Consider the following 26878-nt stretch of genomic DNA (forward strand, 5'->3'; position numbering starts at 1 on the left):
GCCCACCCCAACTCAGGGTCTGGACTCCCCTGGGCCACGAGCTTCCCCGCTGCCCAGGGTCCGGGATCTCGCGGGCCGGGAGTTCTCGCGAGAGCCTGGTTCGCCCTCCGGGCCGCGTTTGAGTCAAGAAGGCGGTTTGGGAGCACAGCTTTGGGCAGGTAAAGGGCGGGGGCGCTCCGCGGGCCGGGCCGGGCCGGGCTCGCCCTCTCCCGGCTTTCCGGGGAGCGGGGACGCGGCCGCTTGAGGCCAGTCCCCGCGACCTGGCCGGCCGGTCTGGGGAAGACAAGCCCATATGGCGTTTCCAAGGTGAAGCTCCCCGTCTGCGACTTTCTCCCGAGGGGGACAGGAAACACCGAGCCGCGGCCACCTATGAACTCGATACCATTTCCCCGCAAGGTACGTGAGCCCCGCCCCACCTCGGCTCTGGCGGCCTAGTCACGCCTTGTTCCCAGCCGAGGCCCCGCCCCTGGTGTCTGGGCTGGGCCACTCCCCGTCATTCCCTGCATCCTCTCCATCCTGAATCTATTCTTTTTTCTTGCCTTCCCAACCCCTCTAACCTTGGGGCCTCCCCTCTGAGTCCACCAACAATTTGTCCTCCCCGCATCTTGTCTGTAAACAGCTGTTTGCTTGGAGCCCCCCCAACCCCATTTGACTGTAAACTCCTTAAGGACAGGACTTGCTTAGCTTAGAAGTGCCAATTGACTGACTGGCCTTCCCTTTCCATTTTTCCATCTCCCTTTGTGTCTTCTTCTCTTTCTCTCTTATTAGAATGTAAACTAATTGCCAGGAATTCTTTACATTCATTGTATTGGTATATGCAGAACTTTACTTAGCTTATTGTCAGGTGCAGAGGAGGCCCTTAACAAATGCTTATTGATTGATATATTGATTTCTTCCTTTCTTTCTTTTTTTCTTTCTTTCTATCGCCTCCCTAGCCTCTTCCTTTCTTCACAATTCCCTTCCTTCTTTATTCTTCACTCTCTTCTTTTTTTGTTCTCTTCCCATCCTGTCCTCTTTTGTCAGTTAATCAGCTAACATTTATTAACTGCCTTCTGTGTGCCAGACACTGTATTTAGTTAGATGCTGTCTTCCTCCTCTCCACATTAATCAATGCATTTTTTTAAAACCCTTACTTTTTTCCCCCTTAAATGTAAAATCCTTGCCTTCTGTCTTTGAATCAATATTGATTCGAAGGCAGAAGAGTGGTAAGGGCTAGACAATGGAGGTTAAGTGACTTACCTAGGATCACACAGCTGGAAAGTATCTGAGGTCAAATTTGAACCTAGGTCTTTCCAACTCTAGGCCTGGCTCTCAATCCACTGTAACACGCTCTCTCTCTCTCTCTTTCTCTTTGTTTTTATATACATCATTTCCAGATACCTATTGTTATCCTTCCCTTACCACCATGTGGGTCTTGCCTTTTAATAAAGAAAAATATTTAAGAAAAATCAATCAACATTTCCAGTGCTTTCTGATAGTACCAGTAACATTCTGGATCCATAGTTCCCAATCGTTCTAACAAAATAACTGGTACATTTCCTTATCTTTTTCCTGGGGTCAAGATTGGATTACAGTTAAAAAGCTTTAGGCTTAGTTTGTGAGGGAAAGTGGAGCCTGCCCTTCATTAGGACGGGGAACTCATTGCATGGAAACTCCTTCCATCAAACAAGATGTCTCTACCTCATGGTCTTAGAGAGTTGTTTGTGATCACTAAGAGGTTAAGTAACTTGCTTACTAATGTCCAAAAAAACTGAATTTATAGGTTCATACCCTTTTCTTTCTCCCTCTTCCCTACTGGCTCCCATCATTGGGTATTTTTCCCAATTTCCATTTACTTTAAAACAGATCATATAGAGGAGAAAGTGTGATATAGAAAGATGCTGGGTTCAAATCTTTCTTTTGATTCTTATTGAATATCTGTAAAATAAGAGAGTTGGACTAGATGGCTTGGGATTTCTTCCAATTCTCAGTCTCAGATCCTATTTCTTCCTAAATGTCTTCTGCCCTCCTTTCTCCATCTTTTTCCTCTCTAAATTCTCGTCTTCTCTCTGCCTGCTTTCTTTCTCTGTATCATTAACCAGGCAAATGTGATCTATGTGAAAAGGAAAAACACAGAAACATTGAGAGCTGGTCTGCATTGGGGCTAGTTGTGGCTTCCCTCTCACTGGGGAGGTTTTCAAGCAAAGGTTGGATGATCACACGTTGGTGAGATTGTAGAGCAAGATGTATTCTTGTTCAGGTTTAGGTTGAACCAGGTAGAGGGGGCAACTAGGTGGCACAATGGATAGAGTACTGGGTTTGGAATCAGGAAGACTCATCTTCATGGGTTCATTATTCTGACCTCGGACACTTAACTATTTAACTTCACCCTGTTTGCCTCAGTTTCTTCATCTTTAAAATGCTGGAGAAGAAAATGGTCAACCATTCCAGTATCTCCCAAGGAAATTCCAAATGGGGTCACTGAGAATCAGACATGACTGGAAAATAAAGCTCAAAACTCCCAAACTCAAGAGATCCTCTGGCTACAACCTTCTCCAATAACATGGATCACAGGGATGTGCCACTGTGTATCTCTCCCTCCCGCCCTCTCTTCTTCCTTCTCTTCTTAGCATCAATATACTATCTATTGGTTTCAACTCAGAGGAGCAGTAAAGGCTAGCCAGTTGGGATTAAATAACTTGCCCAGAGTCACACGGTAGGAAGAGCCTGAGATGATTTGAACCTAGGACTTCCCATGTCCAGCCTTGGCTCTCTAATCACTAAGCAATTTAAGGAAGGAAAGACCATCTGATAACTGTGGGCATTAGGATAGGCTTCCCTGAGGAGATTTGGATTCTGTGCTGGTTAGAGGGTGAAGTTCTGGCTCGAGTAGGTGCTTACGCAGAAGTGTGCTGGAGAAAAAATATGAACACTGTGCTCTGCATTTAGGATCAGAAATGTCACATTTTTATTTACGTTACTTTTTTTAACCCTTACCTTCTGTCTTAGTATCACTTAGATGTTAGGCAGTCAGGGGTAAGTGACTTGCCCAGGGCCAGATAGCTAGAAAGTGTCTGAACCCACTCCAGGCCTGATGCTCTATCCATGGTGCCACCTAGCTGCCCCCATTTGAACATAACACAAAACAAAGAAACAAACAAAAACCCCACCTTTACTTTCTGTCTTAGAATCAGTACTGTGTATTGATTCCAAGGCAGAAGAGTGGTAAGGGCTAGGCAGGGGGGTTAAGGGACTTGCCCAGGCAGCTAGGAGGTGTCTGAGGCCAGGTTTGAACCCAGTCTCTGGGCCTGGTTCTCAATCCACGGAGCCACCTAGAAGCTTCCATTTATATATTTTAAAAACATTTGGAAGGCCTTTCAGGAGGGTGGGTGTGCCTGGTGGATCTCTTGAGCCCTGGAGCTCTGAGCTAAATATAAGCTAAGCCAATTGTGTGTCTGCCCTAAATTCAGAGTTTGCACTGTGAGAGAGTGGGGGACCAGGATGCCCAAGTTGGTGCAGACTGGCCAGCTAGAATCTGAGCAGGTCAAAGGCTGTGCAAACAGAGTAGGTTCGACCCTATGAGTAGCTCCTTCATGTCCAGCCTAGTTGAAATGGAGAAACCCTGGCTTTAAGAAAATAATCATTTTACAAACCAACCAACTCTTGATATGTTCAGGGCAGTATTCTATGGCCTGGAAACACAATGGTGAAAACCCCCGGCATGGCCTCTGCCTCCTAGGAGCTTACACTCTAATGGAAGGCATGTGCCATGTACATGAATATCTGTGATGCAAGGTAGAAGAAGAAATACAGACAAAGTGCTTAAAGCACATGTGAGGTGGCAGAGGCCAGCCGTAGAAATCAGGGCACCTGACCTGAGCCTTGAACAGAGGGCAGAGAGGACTAAGTGTGGCCTGTGGGCATGCATGGAGCCTAGAAAGGGAAGGCTGAACTAAGGAACAACAAAGTGGGGCAAGTTTGGCTGAGTGTGAAGAAGAGTACTGAGAACTAAGACTGGGAAGAGGCCAGAGTTGTATGGTGGAGGGTCGTCAGAGCTGGAGAGTTTGCTCTAGGCCACTGGCTCTTCTCTTGGTCTTTGCATCCTTTTGCCCTGTTAAAATTATTAAAGACCTTCAGAGTTTTGGTTTATGTGGGTTGTAGCTATCAGTATATTAAGATGGATAAAATGTCCAAATATTTACTATTCCTTTAATATAGCAACAAACCAGGGGCAGCTTGGTAGCTCAGTAGATTGAGAGCCACATGGGAGGTCCTGGGTTCAAATCTGGCCTCAGACACATCCCAGCTATGTGACCCTGGGCAAGTCACTTGACCTCCATTGCCTAGCCCTTACCACTCTTCTACCTTGGAGCCAATACACAGTCTTGATTCCAAGAAGGAAGGTAAGGTTTAATAAATAAATAAATAAAATATCAATAAGCCCATGATACATTAACCCCAGATAACTTTTTAATGAAAAATAACTCAATTTTCCAAAAGAAAAAATGAGTGAGAAAAGCAGCATTGTCTGATATATTTTTGCAAAGTTTTTTAATGATCAGCTTAATGGAAGACGGCTAGATTCCCCTGTCGCTTCTGTGTGCAGTTTTGTTGTGATATGTTGTTTGGGCTGAAGTGTGTGAAGAAATCTGGTCTTAAAAGTTGAGTTGGAAAAGAGAAGAGTATTTTAACAGGCTAACGAGATCTGCGTATGATGATGATGACTTTCGTTTTGACCTCATACCCCCCAAGGGTCCCTGGGCCCTATTTGAAGGACAGTTGCTCTAGGCAGTAGGGTATCAGAGATCCCTTTGAGAATTGCTGCTCTAGGCAAAAGGGTCTTGGGGCCCCCCATGAGTCTGCAGACCCCACTTTAAAGACCACTGCTCCAGGCAGCAAGGAGCAACCAGAGGTTGTGGAGCAGTCAGATACATGCCTGGGGAGAGAGAATGGAAGCCAGGCAGACCAGATTACGCCTGGCAAGGCGTATGATGAGGCAGTGGAGAGTGGACCCTAGAGTGACGAGGACAGATGAGAGAAAGGGCAGAAGTACAACTGAGTAGGGCTTCCCAGCCAGTTGGATGTTGGGCCAAGGGAAAGAGGGAGGAATCGGGAGCCCAGGTGGCTGGGAAGATGGTGGTGGAACCAACAGAAATAGAAAAACTGGGAAGCATGAAAGAAAGAGCGAGGGAAGAAAGATGAGTTGGTTTTGTTGAATTTCATCAGTAGCCAACTGAGATGTCCCGCAGACAGTCAGACATTGAGGTCTGGAGCTCAGGCGGAAGTTTGATGGGGCTGGATTTTAGGGGAGGCTCCGTAAAGACAGTCACGGAAGCAGTGGGAGTGAGTGAATGAATGAGTAAAGAGGCACTTATTAAATGGTCCCAGAAGGCACTTTGCTGAGGTCTAGGGATATAAAAACAAGTATACCAGCCAGCCTCTGCCCTTAAGGAACTTTAATATTCTAACAGAGGAAGACTCACCTTAATGGAGCAAGAGTGAAAAGAAGGGAGGCTATAAGCACTGGGCATTGGCCTATTGGGGAAGTCTATAGCAGGTAGGGAGTTAGCTAAATATTGGGGTGAAAATTCACCAATCAGAGCCTAAGACCTCAGAGGTGGAAGTCCAGGGCTTAGAAGGAAAGGCCAGTACAGACAATTGGTTTAGTACCCTAGAGTGAGCAAGAAGAAAGGTGAGGGGCAGCAAGGTGGCATAGTGGATAGAGAACCATACCTGGAGATGGTATAGGTCCTGGATTCAAATGTGGCTTCAAACACTTCCCAGCTGTGTGACCCTGGGCAAGTCACTTAACTCAATTTGCTCAGCCCTTGCCCTTATATCTTAGCGTTGTTACTAAGATAGAAAGTAAGTGTTAAAAAGAAGAAGAAGAAGAAGAAGAAAGGTGAGTTCAGAGCCTTTTGAAGGGGGCTAAATGAGGCCAAATTGGCATTTCTGTAACATTTCAAAGTTTGTAAAGTGCTGAAAATCTTGATTGAACCTCACTAGCAGCCAAGTGGGATCAGTGCTCTTCCCTTTCTGCTTTTGCTCTCTATGCCCTCGCCCCCCATCAGAGCATAAAGTCCTTACAGAAAGAGATTGCCCATTCTCTGAACTTTACCCTCAGTCCCTGGAGGGGGCTTCATAAAGGCTTACTGACCAAAGGCACAGGGATCCATAACTCAGGTTCACAAATGAAGGCTCATCAGAAGTCAGAGAGCCAATAAGCAACATTTGAATCCAGGTTTTCTGGTCTCCAAATCCAGTCCTTTATCCCCTCGATCTTACTGCCTCCCAAGATGATGTCTTCTTCTGTTACAGACTTAAAACTTGTGGGCCTTCCCACTGAGCAAATGGGATCCTCTATTCTTCAATGTAACTTTAAGCCTCGTGTGAATTGGCTCAAAGAGGGATGGAATCTGTGTTTATAGCATGTTATCTCTATGTTAAACTAATGGCCTTTCAGAAAACAACAGAATTTGTAGTGGATAGGGTCAGAACATCTGAATGAAATCCCACCTCCAAACACTTATGGCTATGTGACCCTGAACAAGTGATTATATATATGACCTCTGTCTGCCTCAGTTTTCTCATCTATAAAATGGGAACAAGAAGAGCCCCTACCTCTCTGCGATGTTGTAAGGATCAAACGAGATATTGTTTGTAAAGTGCTTTGCCAATTGGTGTTGTAATGGGTAGTATAGGAGAATGTCAGGAAATGCCAAAAGAGCAGATCATACCCTACCACTTGTCTTTGGGGTCATAGCTGAATATATTTGCTATGCAATTTCTTTGTGCTCTTTGGTAAACCGTGAAGATAATTATGCTCAGTGAATTCACTCAACTCTGAATTAAATAATTCATTGCAACCAGATCAGTCCCTTATTTTGAGAAAGGTTAGCTTAGGATCTTTTTAAATTAGTTTTTTTAATTGTGGGATATTGAAACAATGTTTTCTTTGCTCAGAACATCATTTATTCAGACATTGAGGCTCACACCATTGAAAAACAACGGAAAGAATTGCAACTGTTAATTGGGGAACTAAGAGATCGGGACCGAGAGCTTAGTGAGATGGTTCTGGCGCATCAGAGACAGCTTATAGCATGGGAAGACGATCGGCAGAAGGTGCTGACTTTGGAAGAACGATGCTGCAAATTAGAGAGTAAGTAGTATTCAGAGCACACCGACCCCTTGTATTGGGGCTCTCCATCCACGCGCACAGGCCTGGGTGCACCGTCAGCTCAGCTTCATTCAGAAGTGTTGGCTAACTGCCCATGTTTGTGAGTGGCCCAGCACCTGGTACCAGTTCCATAGAAGGGCTTATTTCCTTATGAAATGGAGAAATGCGAGGCTTAGAAAAGACCCCACAGTGTTCCCTCATTGGAGCGAAGAGGCTCCTGAGGGGTGTAGCACCACTGAATGAGTAGGATGTGCATCGGAGAAGTGTGATAAAGAGCTCTGTGGGGTCCAAGGAGGAAATTAGGGCGGGCTCCTTAGAGAAGGTAACACTCACATTGGGCATGAATGAAGAAGCATCATGGCCTGGTGGTTAGAGGACTGACTACTGAGTCAAGAAGGAGCCTCCCCCCAGCACATCCTCTGTGTGACCCTGGGTCAGTCCCTGAACAGCTCAGTGCCCCAGCTGAGCTCCACTCTTCAGACACTAATTGCAGACCAGGTGCTAACCGGCATCCTCTCCTGGGAGGTCCTTCCTTCTAAAGAATAAGTAGAATTCTGCGAGTGGGAAGAAGAAGGGAGGGAGGACCAACAAGCTGGGATGGCATGGAAAGCAAAGCCTGGCACTGTCAGAGTGGAACTCACCTGGAGTGTGGAAGCCACATGTGGGCAGCAGCAGAGGAGGGGAGGTGGGGGAAGAAAGGCCCAGCTAACAAGAAGGACTGCGAGGCTCAGGGGGCATCAAAAAGGGCATAAGGCTCAGGCAACAAGCATTTGTTAAATATCTCTTATGTGCCAAGTCCAAGGGCAGCCAGATAGCACAGTGGAAAGAGAAATGGGCTTGGAGTCAGGGAGACTCTTTTCCTGAGTTCAAATCTAGCCTCAGATACTTACTAACTGTGTGACCTTGGGCAAGTCATGTAACCCCTATTTGCCCGAGTTTCCTCATTTGTAAAACAAGCTGAAGAAGGAAATGACAAACTGCTCCAGCATCTTTGCCAAGAAAACCTCAAATGAGATCATGAAGAGTCAGATGTGACAACAACAACAAAAAAAACCTTGCCAAGCCCTGTGCTAATCATTGGACGATCAATAATGTGGGAAGACTGGGCTGCTCAGCTTTATTTTTTGCTTTAGTTTTCTCTTCTAAGAAGAGTCATCTTTGGACTAATTAAGATACAACAAAAATGACTATGTAAGAGTTGATAGCAGAGAGATGGCAAGTGAACGCCTGGGTAGTCTTGGTGAGCTCAAGTCACTTGCCCCAGATGAGCTCTGTCCCCAATGTTTTGATTAAAATTCTCTGAAATCTGTATATTAATTTGTGATTATTTATTAGTAAAAGTGGGAGTAAGGGGGGGTAATAGTCACAAATTCACCTGGCTGTGCCTGACTAATCTGAGTTATCATTACAAGGGAGGGTTGGAATTATGTACAGAAAGTAATATAAGTGCTATGAATATTAGCTATAATATTAGCAAATATTTTCCTATCATGGGAAGAGTCAATTGGAATTGAAAATGTTATTTTAAAAAATTAGGAAAGAGCTGAACTGATGTGTAATGATTTTTTTTTTAAGAATAAAGGGATAATCACAACAGTAACAGAAAAGGAAGTGGTTATCACAGATAACCAGCATGGCTTTATAGAAAACAAGTCATGCCAGACTAGTTTCATTTCCTTTTTTGACAAGTTTCCAGACAAGGTAGATAAAGGAAGTACCATAACTTACCTAAACTTTTAGGAGAGCATTTACATCTTATTAAATTATGAATAGATGTAAACTAAACGGTTGGACAATTTAATGGATTCAAGACTAGTTGGATGGCTGGACCCAGTGAATAGTCCTTAATGCTTCAGTGTCTACTTGGAGGGAACTCGTGAAGTGATCCTGGGATCTGGGCTTGGCCTTATGCTAATTTACATTTTTGTCAATTACGGTAGTAACGCCAACAGTGACATACTTATTCCAGTTTGCAGATGACACAAAGCTGGAAGGGGTAGCCAATAGTGGATGGCATAATCAGGATTCAAAAAGATCCTAAAAGGTCAGGACATTGCTGAATGGAAGACGGCAGAAGTAAATCATTGTAAATATCAAGGCTTACATTTGGGTTTAAAAAAATCAACTCCACAAGAGTATGCTAAGGAAGGCTTAACTGGAAAGCATTTCGGCTGAAAACAGGTTGAGTCTTTAGCAGACCACAGTACAAACTCAGGATGAGCCAGCGATGTCATATGGTAGGCAGGAATGCTAATAAAGGCTTAATGTCCAGAACTAAATTGAGATCTCATGTAATAAAAAATTTCCCCCAAATTAAGAACTTTTCACACATACAAAAAAGAACTATTCATCAGTGGCTCTAAGAGACTTAGCAGAGTGCCTGGAGCCTAGTGGTTGCTTAATAAATGTTAATTTGATTGGCCCACCGGGCTACTTGAGATGTAATCGGGTTCACCCTAATAAAGACATCTTCAAGTCAATGCTTATTGGATATAATGAGAGTGGAGATGTCAGACTTGTGGCCCACAACACTCCTGTTGCCATCTGAACCATGTTAAAACACAATTGGGAAATGTTTAACAAAATAAATAAAAATACAGTACAACATGGATAATGTCAATTTGTGGTTTTCTAACTCAGTCTACACCTGCATGCTCACTCATAGATCCTACAAGGATCTGTTTCTGTTTGATTTGGATACTCCAAAGAGAGGAGTTCTTGTTATGGTTCCAGCTAGAGTAGATAAACTCAGAAGTCTTTTCCAACTGAGATTTTGGTATTCTGATTACAAATTTGTGCTTTACTCCATCAGTCATAGGGAGCTATTGAATGTTTCTGAGCAGAGATTCTGCATGGGATAGTGAAGGAAACATTGACTTTAGAGTTAGAAGGCCTTAAATCAAAATCTGGCTCTGATTCTTGCTTCTCTTTTTGATTTTACACATAATTTTACCTTTGAACTTCAGGTCAATGTTCCAGCCTGCCTGTGTTCATTTGACACCATATTTGTTGCTATGGCCATAAGAGAATGTGATTTAGGGAGTCACAGTTTATGATTGTGCCTTGTGTTCTTATCCCAACCTAATCAACTTTATTTATATCCAAACTAGAGGTTCTTTATTACAAATTACACCAGAAGTGTAATGTTTCTGTTTTCACAACGCTATGTCGGTGTTGATTTAGGTGTTTATTCAGTGATTAACCTACATAAATGTCTAAGTGCTCTGCATGGTGCCCAGGTACCTCAAAGAGGGGCGACATATTCCTTGTTACTCCTCAGACTTGCCCATAAAAAGTTTTTTTCTCATTTCCCTCAGCTGAACTGCATAAAAGGAGTGAAATAGTTAGAACCCTCACCAAGAGGATCAAAACCCTAGAATCTCAACAAAACGACCACCAGGAGGCTCTTCAGACAGCCCAGCTACAGCTCCAAGAAATGGTTCAAAAGGCCACCCATGCTTCTGTTGTCTGTGAGGACCTCGAGGTAAGCAGGGGGTCTCTGGCCACAGGGCCGGGCTAGCTTCTCTGGCCATGGAAAGTAAGGCCACAAGCTTCTGTTCTGTGGATGAATCCAAACTATGGAGGCTTTCCACAGTGAAGGCAGGGAGGTGGGCCAGTAGGAAGACTGTGACCTCACCCTTAGTTGAGCTTTAGTTTAGTTCTGATGCATTAGAATGACAAGACTCAAGAAAGCCCAAGATGCTTCAAACCCAGACAGCCCTTTGAGGTTTGTGGAAAGAATGTTAATGAACTACTTTGAGACAGGGGGAAGGAAGGAACAAATATTTATTAAGTGCCTATTTTGTGCTGACCACTGCTGAATGCTTTACAAATATTATCTGAGCTGAATGCAGGTTGGTCGGCAGAAATTGATGAGAGTTAAAGAGAACTTTCTTTTTTTTTTAATTGTCTTCTCTATTTTTTCCACAAACAAATACTAATTTTCTCTTCCAGCCCACTCCTTCTCCAAGGGATCCTTCTTACTATAGAGGTTTAGGAAAGGAGGAAGGGAATTCAAAGTCAGGCTTAAAGCCTTTTGAGGTCTAATTAGATGACTAAGTTTTCTGTGTTCAAAAAGAGCTTAGCCCAGAGACCCCAAAACTTCAGCTCTTTAAAAAAGCAAGGCCCTTCCATAGCCAGTAATTGGATTCCCTAAAGACCTTGCCTTTTTTAGCTGCTTTCTCTTCAGAATTAGAGATTTAACAATTCCCAGGGCTAACTTGCTTCTAGGGGCCAAGCTCTTGTTGCTCTATTTATTACTTTTCAGTAGTATGTTGTAGAAAGTGAGTCTTAAAATTATTCAGGAATTCTATGATAGGTTCTAAAGAGAAAAACAAGGACCTATAACCATATAATCAAATGATATATCTGCTTTCTAGCCTCAGCTCTAGTATTATCTCCTTTGTGAAGTCTTCCCTGATCCCCAACCTGTGTGTGCTTACTCCCACCTCAGTTTTCATTATATTTTTATTAATTGTGTATAGGTTTGATCCTCTTAGGAGAACACAAGCTTCTTGAGGGCAGGGCTTGTTTTGGTTTTGGCTGTGTGTTTGTGTCCTCTAGCCCAGGGCCTTGCATGTAGTATTTATTAGTCATTGTTTATTGAGTGGAGAGCATCATCTAGAAGCAGCACTAGAATTAGAAATTAATCTTTTGTCCTTATCAAGCCAACAAATATTTATTAAGCACTTACCATGGGTGAGGCAGCATGGGAGGTGGGTCCTGTGATCCCAAAGCGAAGGCAAACCCAGGTGTGTGAAATGTTAAATACTGTGAAGGTCAGTCTAGGTTTTTATGGGGCCTGTGCGCACACATTTGCATATTTTGTGTTTGTGTACACATATACCATATCATACTGTTATTTTGTCTTTTCTTCCCTTTTCATTGCCTATTCTGAGCAATGTCATAAATGGCTAATGCTTTAGGAACTTTTCTAGGTCTAGAATCACAGATAGTTTATCCTATAAGTGATAGAGCTTGATGGAAAACTGGCTTGCTATTTTTTAGAAAACTTTTAAAAAGGTGATTTCTTGACTATCCATCCTTAAGTTCCCCTGCTGCAGTAGCCTCAATCAAGCTAGTGTCCTTCTGGGGTGTTGAGGCAGGATAGAATTTGGAGCTGGGAAAAGCAGAATGGCCTGTGACATTGTTTTAATTATAAAGAGCTGTAACAGAAGATGATTGCTAAGTTCTTCTGATCAGCTGAATGCCACATCAAGTTCAGTGTTGGTGCTAATTAAATTTCTTATCTGGGTGTAGAGTGTAACAACCTTAGTAAACTCATTTTAATTAAAATCTTCAGAAAACAAACAAAAAAGATGATTGCTTATGTATGCACCCCCCCCTTTGTCTCTCTAACAAAAAATGACTGCTCTAACAATTGAAATTCTATTTTAAGTTAATTTATTAATTAAGCATTCAAGATATTCCCAAAATGGCCAGCTGACTCCCTCCATAATCTTAATGAATGATCAAGAGAGTGAGAGCATGGCAAAGGAACAGGGCCAAAGAGAGAAGGAACCTCTCCCACAGGCCAATAGATACTCCTTGTAACCTCATCACCCAGGCCCTCTCCTGGATATCCCAAGATATCTCTGATTGTGAAATAGCCACTGAGGAGGTGGACTTAGAGACTGTAACTCTTCCCTCATTACTTCATCACAGAAGAGGGGGGTTTTAAGAAAGCCAATCAGCTCTTTCCTCTCTGCCCATGGGACTAGGTCAGTGATGGCAAACCTATGGCACAGGTACCAAAGATGGCACTCAGAGCACTCCCAACAGGCAAACAGCTGCCCTTCCTCCCTCCACCCCTACCTCCAGAATTTGAAAAGCAGAGGGTAGAGCTGCTCCCTTCCCCCTTTCCACCAGGTCTGATGACATTTTTTCACCTCCCTCACCCTTCTGCCCAGCAGCCCAAAGGCACTACACAAGGGGTTAGGTGGGTGGCTCACAGATAGCAGAGCTAGAGGGGAGCAGAGTGCTCAGGCTCCCCCTCTCTACAGTCCCGGAGGACATTCCTTTTACTCATCCCTCTGCCTAACAGCCCAATGGGAGCACTTCCTCCCTCCACTGTGTGGGAGGGTTGGGCACTGCACTAGGCCTGGGGGTGGGGCGGTGCCACTATAGTCCAATATGGCTACTAGAGTTTGTTGACTTTTCTTCCGCTATAGAGTTCTTGTTTACAGATAAATAAAGATCAGGTCTCTACCCTGCTTCTAACAGAAGCCAGCCCAGGGAGATATCTTGAGGCCAGCCTGGAAGTAAATTACTTTAGCCATCAAAACCCAGGGTTTAAGAAAGACTTCATATAAAAATTATTACCATTCCCTATTACTTTTCCACACTGCTTATTTAACTTACTTTAACACTAAGTCAATAAAAACAAAGAAATCACCCACAAAATAAATGGGGTGAATCCAGATTCCTGGACTCCAGACAGAATGCAACAAAAATCTTTTCTGTTCTTGCATTATTCTCTTGTAGGGAAAAAACAAATGTCTCAACAACTCAGTAATGGAACTTTCTGCGCAGGTAGGACAGTTACAAGCTCGAGAACAGGCACTCACCACAATGATAAAGCTTAAGGTAACATTCTGGCTTCATATTCTGGTTTACTTGTTCCTTTCCTAGATAGCTTTCTTAGGCCATATGAGAGCCTTGGAAAAAAAAAACCAATGAAGTAATTGATGTATTTATTTAACTGCTTATTTTAAGGCTATCTTTCCCTACCAGGCTGCTGCAGGACTTCATCAGGCCCTCAGGCTGGTTTTGCTGCCCTGACCACTTACTGAACCCTGGAAAATCATGGGGGTGAGGGGCAGGGTGCTACTGTGGCTGTGGGGTTTCTAATTGAGCAAGTTTATTGATAAAGAGTAGCTGAACAGCTCTGATATGTAAGTCAGAAGGCAATTAGGATTTCCAGGAAAGTGGTAAACTCCCCCTTTCTTAGCATCATCCTAGTAGAGCAGTTTTATTTTGATCATTGTATCAGTGTGGCACAGTGCCTTGGACAAAGTAGTAGACACTCAGTATATTGCTTATTGGGTAAATGAATGGATCTCATCTCCATCTTTTTCTTGGTCTCTCTTTTCTCCTGACAGTAGCCTCCCTTTCCTTTGCTTTCCCCACAATACCTTTCCTTTTTTCTATTCTTTCCATCTCTCAGTTATTCAACCACATTTTATCATGGTCTTAATATGAACATATAGTTCAGCTGTTGAATAAAGTTTTGTGCTCCCTGTCTTCAATTTAGGGAGCAAATGAGTTGAATGCTTTCTAATTCTCCAAGAGGGATGGGTGAGAACTTTGCTTTTTTTACATATCCAACATCAATTGGTTTTATTTATCCTTTTTCTGTAAACCCTAGAGAGGAAAAAAAAAATCTAGTCCCTTACCAGACTTTAAGGAATAAATTATTCCCTTGAGAACTTGTTTTCTGAAAAATAACTCAGCTGTCCAAATAGAATAATTTTAAGATTAATCAGTAGAAACAGAACATCTTTTATTGTTGAACAAGTTTGAGTAGAGTACTAGACTTGGTGTCAAGAAGAACTTGATATAAGGCAACTTGATAGTTCAATGGATAGAGAGCCAGCCCTGGAGACAAGAGGTCTTGAGTTCAAATTTGACCTCAGACGTTCCCCAACTGTGTAACCCTGGGCAAATCACTTAACCCCAACTGCCTAGCCCTTACTGCTATTCTGCCTTCAAATACACAGTATTGATTCTAAGACAGAAGGTGAGGGTTAAAAAAAAAAAAGCTCAATTCATATCCTGTGTCTGACCCTTCTTAATGGTATAACCATGGGCAAGACATGAATACCTGGTGTATATAGCTCTTTGGGAGCTTGGATCCTTGGAAGACTTGGATAAAAGGTCTAGAGAGACCTTGGCAGACTTTAAAGGGTTATATGAATATCTCATTAGTATGAAATGAGAGAGCAGATTAGTGTACATCAAATGAATTCTTGCCTTTAGTTCTTAATTCTGAAATTCAAATGAAAACACTGAAAAAGAGAAAATCTAAATGCCAATGATCCATTTCAGTTTGGGGGAGCCTTTTTTATTCTCTCAGCCATAGAAACTCCAGCCCTATTCATGGCCTCTAACAAAATCAGTTTCCCCTGGGGCTCACCTGTTCTAATAAAAATAGGCAGCATTTCTGTTACCCTTTAAGGTCTGCAAAATGCTTGACATAGAGTAACATAGTAGATAAATAAACATAGGCTATCACTTGACTTGTGTGAATTTCATGTAAATGTTTCTGATGATGTAACATATATTCATATACATATCAGTGATGGTGAACCTAAGGCATGTGTGCCCTCTCTGTGGGCACACCTGCAGTCACCTGCCAGAGTTCATTCCTAGAAAGCTAGAACTCCAGCCAGAGCTGTTCCCCTACCCTTCTCCATGTGCCTGAGGACATTCCTCCCTTCACCCACCCCTCTGCCCAGCAGCCCAATAGGAACGCTTCCTCCCTTTCCTGCCTGGAGTAAGAAGGGGAGGGCTGGCACTCCCTAAAAGGTTCCCCATAACTGATCTATAGACACATATTTCTTTTATACTTATTGCTAGAGTATCCAAACTCTCTGAAAAAAATATCCTTAGTGATAAGTTTGTCTGTGAAAGGGTACTTAGCGTCTTAAGTACTTTAGAAATATGAGTATATTTCTGGGATAGCTAGTTCACTCAGTGGTTAGAGAACCAGGCCTGGAGATGGGAAGTCCTGGGCTCAAATTTGGCCCCACAGCTCTGGGAAGTGGGGAGGGAGACAGTATGGATCATATGACTTTGGAAAACTTATATGGAAATTTATTATTAAAATAAAACCCTCATTGCCTAACCCTAACTGCTCTTCTGCCTTGGAACCCAATATAGATTCTAAGATAGAAGATAAGGTTAAAAAAAAAGTGTACTCATTTTGACTGCTGCTATAAATACAAATAAATTTCATAGTTTTTCCAAAATTTAAAAAATGGTGACATTTAGGAAAGAATTCTACCTAAGTGCTTTAATTAAAGAAAGACTTCAATTAATGGTATTAGCCTCTTTCTGTACTTCTTGAGCAGTAGTATGATATAGTGAGGCATATGCCCCACTGGGAGTCCAAATCCAGCCTCAGATACTTATTAGCTCAATGACTGTGGAAAAATCATTTGACATTTTCATTTCCTTTTCTTCAGGTGGAAAATTGGGGGAGTGGACTCTGTAACCTGGAACATCTCTTTTACCTCTAAATTGCTGATCATGTTTTCTAGGGTATTTTTTTTTCTGAGTATGGTTAATATAAATGTCAGTAAATTGAAGTTCTCATATTTCTAATCTTCAGGACAAAGACATTGTTGAGGCAATCAATCATATTACAGACTGTTCAAGTAAATTTAAATTGCTAGAACATGCCTTACATGATGCCAAGATGGTGGAATCCTGCATTTTCAAGGAAAAGCAAGATTATAAGCAGAAAATGAAAATGCTGAAGTTTGAAGTAAATAAGCTAAAAGGTAAGGAATAGAAATGCATTTTAATATGATGCCATACTTTTGTGCTAGGGCACACTGTGTATTGAAAAAAAAAAACTCTTCCTTATGTGGTGTTTAGATTGAGAATTTCTTGGTTTTTTAAAATAACATTTAAAAAACAAAACAATATTTTATTTTCCCTTCATTACATGTAAAAATAATTTTTAACATTCATTTTTTAAAAATTGAGTTCTAAATTTTCTCCCTGAGATGGTAAGTAATCTGGTATAGATTTTACATACACATAGATTGAGAAATTCTTAAAAAACCCTCTGGCATATGTAGGCTAAGGGAAGTTTTCTTGGCAATTGTCTACCTTAATATATACTTAGTTATCATGCTTCAATAATTACAGATATTTTGTTGATTTTCTGGCCCTGTCACTGTCCCTAATTTGTAGCCCAGAATACTCCTGTTATTCATACAAAATGATGTAATACAATTCTGAGGGGCTTATGAGAAAGAACGCTATCCAGATCCAGAGAAAGAACTGTGGGAGTAGAAATGCAAAAGAAAAAAATATGATCAATGATGTCATAGTCTGTGCACTGGGGACAGATGGCTAGCTGGTCCAGGATCCCAGGTTCAGACCTTTTCTAGCCAGAAGCAGCATGGAGCATAGCAGGGGCTGGCTCCAGTTGAAATTTCCCATCAGATCATTGTCATAATTGCTACATTAAGGTAAGAAGCTGCAATTATGAGAAGGCCTAGTAGGTCATCACTCATTTCTCTCCTCTAATGATACCAAAAGATAGGAAAAGACTTTAAATAATGGCACTCTTGGTACTAGTACTTCCATATAATTCAGAGAGTAGATTTTTCCTATTTCTATTAAAGATGACCTGAATGAAAAGACAAATGAAAATAACGAGCAGCGAGAAGAGATTATTCGCCTCAAACAAGAGAAAAGTTATCTTCATGATGAGTTGCTCTTTACTGGTAAGTGGGGACAGCTCGTTCAACATTTATTTTTACTTGGTACATTTGATGTCAATAGGCATCTGAATACAGTGAACTCTTGTCATGGTTTTCCCTAGAGTTAGTTGTATTTCCATAGGATGTCAGGGGAACTACCTCTCCCCAAAACACAATTTCTAAAGCACTATAAGTCTTTTATGTAAGTCAAATATGGATTATCATCAATAGTAATGAAAATTTCTACAAAGGCATACTCTGGTGCATTATTGTGGTATGGAGGTAATCCTCAATTCCTTGTACTAAGTGAGCACAAATTTTGGGAAGGTCTACCAAGCAGGAGAGACTTCCAGAATAGGTCCAGTGATATACTCTGTGTGTGTCTTTTGTCTGAGGAAGGATTATCCCTTCTGGTTTCTGAAAAAGTATGTGTCAGAAGAGGCTAGAGACTTGAGCTGAATGAGAAAGAGGAGGAAATTGTGAAGGTGATAATGGCTTTGGACTTGAGAAGACAGCCAGAGATTAGATTTGGGGAGAAGACATGTGGGAGAACCTGAGGAAAAAAAATGGAAGGAGAGCATGCTACACTGTGGGAAGAAACAGCTAAAACGGGATCAGGCTCTTCTGATCAACTCCTTCCGAAATGGGGGAAAGATTGAGAGGAGACCCTGATGAGGAGGATTAGGACCAAAAGAGAGGAAGCCAGTGAGATATCAAGAAGGCAAGGTAAGTAAGGAAAGATAAGTCAAGCAAATTGGTAAGACAAAATAGGAGGTAAGTAAGAGAAGGGAAAGAAGTTTGGTGTTGTCCATTCAGATGTTGAGGAGTAAAAGGAAGTTGGGTGTGATATTTAGGGTATTCGGGGTCACAAATGGATGTTGCAGATCTATACTCACCCAAAAGAGGTCGAAAGACAAGATCTGAGCATCCCACAGCCATTAAGAAGGGAGAACAAGAAGTTTGCAGCAATTTGGAGGGTTTGGATTTCTACTGTATTTAAGTACAGAATGAAGGCAAAGGTGAGAAGCTTGAGAAATGCCTCCCTGCTCCAGGTTATCAGGGATGATGAATGAAGGGTTCCTAAAAATCCTAGAGCCCAGGAGCAGCAGAGGAGAGACCAAGCCTGTGCCAGAAGGATAGAGAACAGAAAGGTATCACAAGGACCAACAAATGAGCCAACTGGATCCTTTCCTTAGAGAGGAGGAAGCTGCATGCTTTGGGGAATGAGCAGCTGCTTTTCCTCCAAGGTGTAATGGTAGAGTAGCACTGGGTGAGAGGCCATCTGGGAAAGGTGAGAATGGCAGAATAGTGGTGCTTCTTGCTGAGGAATGGTTCTCTCTGATAACAGCAAATGGGAAAAGAGCTTCCATGTACATGAGACAAAGCTGAGAATATACCAAGCTTGTCCAGACAGATGACTGCTACCCATTTTGGTGATATACATGGGCATAAATGATACTACTAGAAGTAATTGAGAAAGCATTTTGCCAAAGATGATGAAATATTGGACAAGAAACTGAAGACCCCCGGGGTCTTACATCACTACTTCTCATCCAAGGCAAAGGATGCAAAAGAGAAGAGCAGATCTGGGAAATGAACAGCCAAATTGAGAAGTTGGTGCCTGAAATTGGAACTTGAATTTCTGGATCAAGGCTTCAAATATAAGGAATTTCTGGCCAAAGATGTAATATACCGAACAGATTTTGGTAAGAATGTGTTTTCCTGATGTCTCGCAAATCCAATCTCCCCTATAAAAAGGAGCAACAGTGGAGAGGAAACTTCCTATGTATATATTCCAAAGTAGACACCATTGAGAGTAACTACAGTGTGAAAAGGATAATATCTAAGACACCCAAAAGTTCATAGGAGATCAAAATCAAGGAAGGAACCAATAGTGAAACTTGAATCTCCAAATGACTATACACAAATGTACAAAGTGAGGCCAGTAGTCAAGATGTACTAGAGGATTTAATTTAAGGAGATAACTTTGCAGTGGGATCATACCAAATGACCTCATGGTTTACACGATTTGAAAGAAACAGTAGGGAAAAGAGTTTGGCAATTAGTGAGGAACATGAAGATCTACTCATATGAGGAAATCCAAGAAGCAGAGAGGGCAAGCATAAGGTGGAGTGCATTTGGCTGATAGTAGTAGAAGGAGAAAAAGAAATGGTTTTGTCGTTGGTGTCGTCTTGTAGGCAACCTGGGCAGAAAAAGGAAGTAACTGAGGCAGTTTGGGAAACAGGCAGCATGTAATGGTGGAGTTTGCACTCTTTCAAAAGCATTTCTTGCTTTATCTTAAAATAATTTTATTGTTCGATGGGTAGAGAAACCAACAAAGAAGAGGTTTATTCTCGAGCTTATTTTTTGCCACTTCTAGGGTCAAAATTGTGGAAACCTCAGGAAAAAGTGGTAATTTATGAGTTTATAATTATGAAGGAAAGGAAAGCTGAGCTTACTTTGTTGTGTAGCTTTGTGAAAACAGATGTTAGAGAGTTCAGAGGGAAGATAAGTAAGTTTCCTTAACCCCAAATTCTACATGGGGACCAACCTAGGAGGCCCGGAAGCTTTCAAGAATGAAATTCTGAAGGCACAAAGGGAAACAGTTTTGATGAGGAAGAAAACTATTAGCTGGCTGTAGACAATGGTACAGAGCCTCAGGGAGCTCACTACCTAACCGGTACTGAACTTAGTAACAGGATGAAAAGAGAAGTGTGCTGTGGTTCTGTAGATAAGAGGATGTTGGGCATTCCAATATGAGCTCGGAAGCCAGCTGAGGCCAACAAAGAGAGAACTCCCAGAGATCTGTTGGGGGGAGAGGAGGTTCAGAGAAAGAAAGCGCAGGACTGTTGGGGAGGCTGGTGCAGTGTGAAGAGATGGCTGAGAGAAGGCTGAGTCGCACAATTCTGATTTTGCTTCTGTTTTCTCTACCAAGGAGAGTGACCTTTGGATGGCCTAGGACAGAACAAAAATGGCTAATAGGGAGGTGATGCTCAAGAAAAGTAAGGAGATAAGAGAGGACCTAGCTCCCCTTGAGGAATTCAAGTCTCCCGGCCCAGACGAACTGCAGCCTTGAGTAATGAGAGAATACGCAGATGCCATTGCTGAGCCACTGCCAGTGATATTGAAGGATCATGGAGAACAGGACCCAGGAGAACCCCACAGGGCTGGAGAAGGGCCAAGGTTAGCCTAATGTCCAGAGGAAATGGGTGGTGACCAGTGAACTTGTTTTCAATTCCTGGGAAAATTCTGGAATCTGTTACTATCATTTTGTAAACCCTTCCCTTCCATTTAGAATTGATACTAAATATCCATTCCAAGGCAGATGAACAGTAAAGGCTAGGCAATAGGGTTAAGTGACTTGGCTGGGATCACACAGCTAGGGGAGTATCTGAGGTCAGATTTGAACCCAGGACCTCCCTTCTCTAGGTCTGGTGTTCTTGGAATGTATAATTAAAGTCAAGGCTAATGACCATTTAGAAAATGCAGCAGTGATCATCTGAAGCTACACTGGCTTTGTGAAGACCAGGTTGTAAACAGCTAACCTCATTTTCCTTTTGATACCTACTGTAGAGAAGAATTTATGGAGATGTTAGCAAAGCGTTTAATCAAGTATCTCATTTTATTATTGTGGAAAATATTAGGAGATTTGGTCCAGATTATATAATGGGGCTCTCTGATATCTGCTGGTTTGGAATGGTTGGGCTCAAAGAGAAGTCATTAATGGTTATCTGTCATTTTGGAAGGAAGTCACCAGTGGAGTCCTCCTGGGAATTTCTGCTTAATCAACAAGGAAGAATTTTATTCTTGAGCTTATTTTTGCCATTAGTTATGAAGTGGTTTCTGGGGCTAAATTGTGGGATTGTAATCCTGTATAGTTTCTGGGATCCTATAGAGTTTTTTTTTTAACAATACTTGGACTAAAGCGCAACTGGCATGCTTATCAAGTTTGCACATGACACAAACCTGGGAGGAAGAGCTCCCTCACTCAGTGGTAGAGTCAGGGGCCTAAAATTCTTGAAAGGCTATAACACTGTGCCAGTTGTAATAAGGAGAAATTTAATAGCAATCAATGTGAAGTCTTGCACTTGGATCCAAAAAAATCCCTGCCATAATTCCAAGGGGTGGGGCAGCAGAGTTTGGTTTGTCTGTATGGGGGTTCTAATGTCTGTATGGGGGTTCTAATGAACTCACAAGATCAGTCCAAGTCAGTAGGGCAGTATGGTGGACAAGAAAGCCAATGCAGCCTCAAGGCTACAGAAAGAGAGAATATACTGGAGAGTGTCCATAGAAGAGCAACCCAAATGGGGAAGGGCCTTGAGGTCAGAGGAGGACTGATTGAAGGAAGAGAGAATGTTTAACCTGGAGAAGAGAGGACCCTGGGGGGAAGAAGGAATGGAGAGGTAAAAGCTATTTTTTAGAGCATTGGAATAACCCTCATGTGGAAGAAAGATGAGGTTTGTCATTCTGGCCCCAAAGGGCAGAAATAACAAGGCACATCTTGGCTGGATGTCCAGAAAAGCTTCTTAACAAAGAGACCCCCTCCAACCCCCACAAGTGGAAGGGCCTGCCTCAGCCATCTCCCCCTCATTGCAAGTCTCCAAGCAGAGGCTGGCTGTCCACTTGTCAGATGTCTTGTTGCTACTGAGGTCCCTTCCAGTTGTGAAGTTCCTCAATTCTGGGACCAGCCAAACTTATTACCAGAGTATAACCTACCAAGTGATTCATTTTGGTGAGGGGACCCCAGAAGTCCATGGTGGAGGGAGGGAGTGCCATCCATGCTGGTGTACCCAGTGGAGGGAGGACCCACATGGTTGAAATCTCAAAACTTTTGAGTAAATATTGAAAGATGTATAATTAAGCAATAGTGGAATCTCCCCCATGCCACCAGCTTAGCAAATATTAAAACAATTTCGAAGTTCAAATGATTTTTAAGTAATTGAAGAATATTCCTTCCCCTGCTTGTCTTTTTAGCATTATTACAAATATTAAGGACCCCATAGTACAAACCTTTTTACTTGAGCTAAAGGTTAGAACACAGTTCACTAGAGTAACAATAATGTGCTCATCCTATTCCCCTCTTTTATCTGTTTTCTTTTTGGTCATGATGATTAAAAATGGATTCTTTAATGGGCCTGAGAGCTGCTGTCTGGGGCCTCTTTCTCACTCTCACAAAATTCTTGCTCACATCCTTCCTTCCATAAGGCCAACTTTGGTTCTCAACGCTGTCTCTTGGGGATTGTCCTCTTGGATCCCAGCGTAGCTCTACAAATGGCCTTTCCTCTCCTTCTCCCCACTGCCTCCTCCTTTCCTGACTGAGTGCAGGCCTTTACATCACTCCTCACTGATAAGGAGCTGTGGGACCGCCAGAGCTGCCACACATACACCTTGGGTCTCTCCTCTGTCTCTGGGGCCACCTACAATTTCAATTTGGATTCTTCCCAAGAATGGAGCGGTCCATAGCTTGGAGCCATTGAAGCCCTTAGAGAGAATCTCAGTGTGAAAACCATGGATGTGGGTGGCCTATAGCAGCTAGCGATGGCTGAAAGCCCTGACATTTTCTGACTTTATGGGATGAGGTTAAGGTTGGAAAATATATCGTTTTCTGCCACCAGGGGCCACTCTTATTACTGGATGGAAATGGCTTGAAAGTAAGAGACAAGGAAACTGAGCAGTTGACATCATGTGACATGCTGGAGCCAATGGCTAGTGAAAAGTAGAGGGTACCCTTGCAGGCCAGGAGAGGGCTGGGCTCCTGCCCTTGGATCTGCCTGCCTGGTTAGTTTCAGCCAGCAGCAGCCTTTGGGCTTGTGGCTGTCCCTTGATTCCCATCAGTGCTGGAACTGCTGGGGCCATTCACAGGCATTTTTCAGTTGTGCCCAGCTCCTTGTCACCCTGTTTGGGATTTTCTTTTCCCTCTTTTCTTTTTTTTACCCTTTATTCTCTGTCTTAGTAACAAGTCTAACACAGAAGGACAAAGGTCAGGCCAGTGGGGTTAAACGACTTGCCCAGGGTCACACAGCTGGGAAGTGTCTGAGGCCTGAATCCAGACCTTTATCCTTTATCCTTTATCCACTGAGCCACTTCACTGCCCTATTTGGGGTTTCCTTGACAAAGACATTGGAATGGTTGTTCATTTCTTTCTCCAGCTCATTTGACAAATGAGGAAACTGAGGCAGGTAGGGTTAAATGACTTCTCTGGGTTCTATATTGATCTTAATTCAGTTGAACCCTCTTAAAACAGCTTATTTTGTTCACTGTAGACATTTTCATTTCACTTTACTTTGTGCTATAGACATTTGCATTAGAATTCAAATGACCTTTTTTTAAAAAAGCTGATTGGATTGAATGCAAGATGCAAACAGGATGAAGTCTCTGCCAAGGAAGGATGACACACAAATAGCTCTAACCCAAATGATAATGTGCCAGTATAGGAGATGTTCAGAAAGGGATAGGTGAGGGGGCAGCTGGGTAGCTCAGTGGATTGAGAACCAGGCCTAGAGATGGGAGGTCCTAGGTTCAAATCTGGCCTCAGACACTTCCCAGCTGTGTGACCCTGGGCAAGTCACTTAACCCCCCCTTGCCTAGCCCTTTCCACTCTTCTTCCTTGGAACCAATACACAGTATTGATTCCAAGATGGAAGGTAAGGGTTTTAAAAAAAAGAAAGAAAGAAAGAAGCAAAGGAAGAAAGAAAGAGATAGGTGAAAGACTCAGAGTGGCTAAAGCTGTTGCTGAGGAATCAGGGAGAACTTCTTGGAGAAGGCGGCCTGGAAGAAAGGGAAGGTTTCAACAGGGGAGGAGGGGAACACAGGTATGGGAGACAGCACACTGAAGGAATAAAGCCCAGAAAAGGGGTCAGGTTTGGTGGGAATGTAGAATGCAAGAGGTGATTACTGCATGATAAAGCTAGAAAGGTGAGAGGCAAAGGGATGGCATAGTGGATAGCGCACCAGGCCTGGAGTCAGGAAGACCTGAGTTCAAATCCAGCCTTAGACACTTAATAGCTGTGTGACACTGAGCACGTCACTTAACCCTGTTTGCCTCTGTTTTTTCATCTGTAAAATACACTGAAGAAAGAAATAGCAACCCACTCCAGTATCTGCCAAGAAAACTCGAAGTGGGGTTATGAACCAAAGTAACTCAAACAGCAAAATTAGAGGGCTTTAAATAGCTTTAGATACAGAACAACTTTTCTTTCTTCTGAATCTCTGTTGTACTTCCTGGGGAGCCACCAAGGATTTTCAAGCAGAGAGAGTAAAATGATGACTGACTTCAGATGCCTCTTAACTATGGTATCTCTGGGAAAGTCATTTGACCACTGTCTTCCTCAGTTTCTTAATCTGTAAAATAGGGATAATAATAGCACTCACTTTCTTGGGCTGTTATTTAAAAAAAAAATTTTTTTTAATCCCTTACCTTCAGTCTTTAGTCAATACTATGTATTGGCTCCAAGGCAGAAGAGTGGTAAGGGCTAGGCAATGGGAGTTAAGTGACTTGCCCAGGGTCACACAGCTGGAAAGTGTCTGAGGTCAGATTTGAATCCAGGGCCTCCCATCTCTGGGCCTGGCTCTCAATCCACTGAGCTTCCCAGCTACCCCCTCTTGGGTTGTTATGAAGATCCAATGTGATAATGTGATGAGCACAGTATCTGGCACATAAAAAGTACTTAATAAATGCTTGTTCTAGTGGCAGCAAGGTAGCACAGGGGAGAAGTCAGATCTGGAATTGGGAGGTATTGGGTTCAAATCTGAACTAAGACAATATCTAGCTGTGTGACCCTGGGCAAGTCATTTCTCCCTGTTTGCTGAGCCCTTGCCCTTAGAATTTGTAAGTTGTTATGAGGACAGAAGGTAAGGTTTTTTTTTTGTTTTTTTTTTAATGCTTGTTCTCTTTCCCCAAATTGGTGTGGTTGCCCAGAGTATTCACCACCAATTTAGTTTTAAAAACTCTTTGCAGAAGACACAAACAAGAAAAATTAACAGAAAATGAATACAACAGTGACTTAGTATTGTCAGAGTAGCATCCAGAGGGCAAAAACTCAGAATAAGCTGAGATCTCCAAGGAAGACTTGGGACCACCCAAGGTGTTTATTAAAGCTATATTGAGAGGAAAAGGGAGTCAGAACATGGATAGGACTGCTATTCAAGGAGACTAGAATGATAATAACTGACAAAGGAGAGAAGGAAGAGCTGACCAATTTGCATTTTACTTCTATTTTCTCTGCCAAAGAATGACCAATGGATTGGCACAGACAGGGCAAAATGACAAATAGGGAGCTATTGTCCAAGAAAAGAAAAGTGATGAGGTAGCACCTATTTGCTTGTGATAAATTTAAGTCACTTGGTCTAGATGAACTACATTCTTGGGCTTGAAAAAATTCATGGATAGGGAACAGGTTAGGTGACTCAGTGGATAGAAATCCAGGCTTGGAGACAGGATGTCCTGGGTTCAAATATGACTTCAGACATTTCCTGACTGTGTGAACCTGGCAAGTTACTTAACCCCAATTGCCTAACCCTTACCACTTTTCTGTCTTAGAACTAATGCTTAGTATCTATTCTAAGACCAAAGGTAAAGGTTGTTTTTTTTTTTAATAAATAATTCCTTGAGAAGGTTGCTGAACTACTGACAGTTTATTTCAAGTATTGTAGAAAATAGGAAAGACATTACAGGGCTACCAAAGGATATGGGCCCTGATTTTCAAAAGAGGGAAAATAATAGAATATGCCAGTGTGCTTGGTTGTGATTCCTGAGATGATTCTATAACATAGCATTAAAGGTATGTTAGTGAACATTTAGAAAAGGAAGTGATAAGCACAAAGGACATCATGAAGAGCAGGTCATGCCAGACTAACCTCATTTCTTTTTTAGGACAGGGTTACTAGACTGGTAGATCAGGGAAGTTCTGCATGCAATAGGTTACCCAGATTTTTACTAAGCATTTGATTAAATAGCTCATGCCCTTTTTTGTGGAAAAAGTGGAGAGAGAGAAACATGGGCTAAACAATAATGCAGTTATATAGATTTGGAACTGGTTGGATGATTTCTTAGAAAGAATCATATTAATGGTTGGGTGTCAGGTTGGAACTAAGTCTCCAAGGAAGTGACCTAGGGATCTGTGCTTAGCCCTGGGTAGTTGAACATTTTTTTAAACCCTTACCTTCCTTCTTGGAGTCAATACTGTGTATTGGTTCCAAGGCAGAAGAGTGGTAAGGGCTAGGCAATGGGGGTGAAGTGGCTTGCCTGGGGTCACACAGCCAGGAAGTATCTGAGGCCAGATTTGAA

At 42.4% G+C, this 26878-nt stretch overlaps 1 protein-coding gene across 3 annotated transcripts in view; it reads left to right on the forward strand.

The window, feature by feature from the left end:
• Positions 1-93: 93 nt before the first annotated feature.
• CCDC62 (coiled-coil domain containing 62) overlaps positions 94-26878 on the forward strand; it is a 63088-nt gene continuing 36303 nt past the window's right edge. For all 3 annotated transcript variants that reach the window (XR_465966.3, XM_007489899.3, XM_007489900.3), the window contains exons 1-6: positions 94-396; positions 6943-7138; positions 10474-10640; positions 13640-13741; positions 16488-16659; positions 17515-17616. Coding sequence is in view for 2 of the 3 variants with exons in the window: in XM_007489899.3 (XP_007489961.1) it covers positions 370-396; positions 6943-7138; positions 10474-10640; positions 13640-13741; positions 16488-16659; positions 17515-17616 (766 nt within the window). In the remaining variant the exon portion in view is untranslated. The remainder of the gene's footprint in view (positions 397-6942; positions 7139-10473; positions 10641-13639; positions 13742-16487; positions 16660-17514; positions 17617-26878) is intronic.

This window comes from Monodelphis domestica, chromosome 3, assembly GCF_027887165.1.
Source record: "Monodelphis domestica isolate mMonDom1 chromosome 3, mMonDom1.pri, whole genome shotgun sequence".
Classification (NCBI taxonomy): domain Eukaryota; kingdom Metazoa; phylum Chordata; class Mammalia; order Didelphimorphia; family Didelphidae; genus Monodelphis; species Monodelphis domestica.